Source organism: Vicia villosa, linkage group LG1 (genome assembly GCF_029867415.1).
Source record: "Vicia villosa cultivar HV-30 ecotype Madison, WI linkage group LG1, Vvil1.0, whole genome shotgun sequence".
NCBI classification, from domain to species: domain Eukaryota; kingdom Viridiplantae; phylum Streptophyta; class Magnoliopsida; order Fabales; family Fabaceae; genus Vicia; species Vicia villosa.
The window spans coordinates 858,515-860,975 of NC_081180.1; the positions used below are offsets into that span (position 1 = coordinate 858,515).

The following is a 2,461-nucleotide window of genomic DNA, read 5'->3' on the forward strand; positions in this document are numbered from 1 at the left end:
AAAGAAAAGTAAATTTACTAAATAAAATTTCTTAATATTTGGGATTAAATATTTTTACTTATAATAAAAATATAAAAACAGTCAATATTCAAACATTACATATAGCAATATTTTTCAATAAATCTTAATTTAATACATTATTAGCATAAAAAAAATTAGTAAATAAAAACAATTGATACATGTAATTTTTATGAATTATGAATATGAATATTGATAATGACTAAAATGTACATTAATTATAATAATTTTAACCATTAGGTTAACTTGACTTGGTCTATAAATTAGATTAGAGAATGCTTAGAGTAACCATAACAAGTTACATGTATTTCAGAAAAAAGAACCATCGTTGTGCGTGTTAACTCTTACTCCAAAGCTGTACTAGAGAGAGAAACTAGAGAGAGAAACAAAAGGGGGGTGTTGTTAGCAATTGGAACAGAAAACGAAAATGGTGAGAAGAGGCAGTGAACCAGACCTAGGGTTTCACATCCTCGACATTCCCCATCACATCCTCTTCGATATCATGCTCAAACTACCCGCTGTAACCCTAATTCGATGCTCCTCCGTTTGTTCTCGATTCAAATCCATCGTCTCCGATACTTCCTTTCAACAATCCTATTTCTCAAAAGCCCCAATTTCGTTCGTCGTTCTCTCCGATCACAATTCTCTCACGTGTATCGATTCGTCTTCTACTCAAATTCAATCCGTTCCCAATTCGTGTCATGGATCGTCTTGTATGGCCATGCAATTGCAACCGTCTTATTCATCCGATTCAAAGCGGAGCAAAAACACCACCACAACTGCCACTCCCACCAGAACCCCAATTCATCTTGCTAATCAACGATCGGTGAACAGAAGAACCAGGTTTGTTACGTTTCATATCAATCGGCGTATGAATTTGATCAATTCTAGCAACGGTCTTTTGTGTTTACGCGCTTCTAATTATCACTCTCGCTCTCTTTATTATGTATGTAATCCTTTGTTGGGTGAGGTTCTTCCTGTTCCTCCTGCCCTAAGTGCTGCAGATGAAAATCTCCGTTTTTCGGCTTTTGGGTTTGATCCTAAAAAGAAGAATTTTAAGATAATTCAGCTTGTTTTGAAATCGGAACAAATGGTGGCTGAAATGTACCAATCTGATTCAAGGGTTAGCACATGGACTGTGATTCCAAATGCTCCCTCTGCTAAACCTAAGTCTAAAAATTGTTCCTTTGATCCCTCATTCAACGGTGCAATTCATTGGGTCACTGAGGATACCGGTTCTGAATTGATATGTTCGTTTGATCTCAACAGTAACACATTCGGTTCCGTGCCACCGCCGTCGCACTTCGACGAGGACTATGTGAGTAAGATCTCAGGAATCAGTGTTGGTGTGTTAAAAGGTTGTTTGTGTCTGTGCTATGTAATCGAAGGTGCGAAATTCGAGACATGGTTGATGGAGGATTACGGTGCGAAAGAGTCATGGAGAAAGGCGTTTAGTATTGACATAAAGTCTTACTGTGGATTGAGTCCTCAGGACAAGCACAGACCAATTGGATTCAACAATTGTGGAGACATGTGGCTCAGAGCTGATTCTGATTCCCATTCACATTCCCAATGTCTGGTCTCTTTTTGCCCTGAAACTGGTGTGTTCCGACACATTGATATTGGGGGCGTTGCATCCAATGTTCAAGCCACTCCTCAGGTTTTGAGCTATGTTTCGATCAAGGAAATGGTGGATATTCGTCATAGACAACTCCAGCTGCAGTCATTGAAGCCAGGGAAAAACTATCATCCTCTTGGATTTAATATGCTTCTAATGGGAAACTTTAGATAGATAGATTTGTTACAGATGTACTATTACAGTATGGATTTGCTTTTACAAATTTGTTGTAGTGTTATTATAATAAATAGGATTTCTCTCCCCTAGGATCTCTGTTTTTTTTTCTGTTACAGTATGGCTTTGGTTTTACAAAACTGTTGTTTGTAGTTATAATACTATAGGAATTCTCTCTTGGATACAAGGATCTCTGTCTTTTTTTTTTCTCCTGTTAATTGTGTTTATGCCTCTATGAAATTCATGTTTTTTTAGTCACAATATACGGTTACTTCTGACATAAGTATAACATATGGAACAATCTGTGCTGCAGTATATGCCAATCATATCGCTCCTTAACAAATCACTCGGTCATATAGAAACTCTGGTTCTGATTGTCCAGCACCTCGTACGGATTTAGCTGCACAGAAGTGATTGCATGTATATATTTTAATTTTTTTAATATGATATATTGTATTAGTCTTTTATTGATGGATATTTATTTTATTTTAAAAATATTGAATCAGTAGGAATTTTACCGTATTCAACCTGTCAAGATATTATTAATCGTTTGATCTTAATCTTATTTAATGGACAGGGTAAAAGCAGTTTTACACCATTCACTGTGTAAAATATATCTTTTAACTTATAAAAATATATACCGAAGTGCAT

The 2,461-nt window shown here is 36.0% G+C and overlaps 1 protein-coding gene across 1 annotated transcript; it reads left to right on the plus strand.

Moving 5' to 3' along the window:
- The first annotated feature begins 445 nt into the window (after window positions 1-445).
- LOC131645221 (F-box/kelch-repeat protein At3g06240-like) lies at window positions 446-1,810 on the plus strand. Its single transcript, XM_058915897.1, has one exon. The coding sequence runs from the start codon at window positions 446-448 to the stop codon at window positions 1,808-1,810; it is 1,365 nt and encodes a 454-aa protein (XP_058771880.1).
- Window positions 1,811-2,461: the final 651 nt, after the last annotated feature.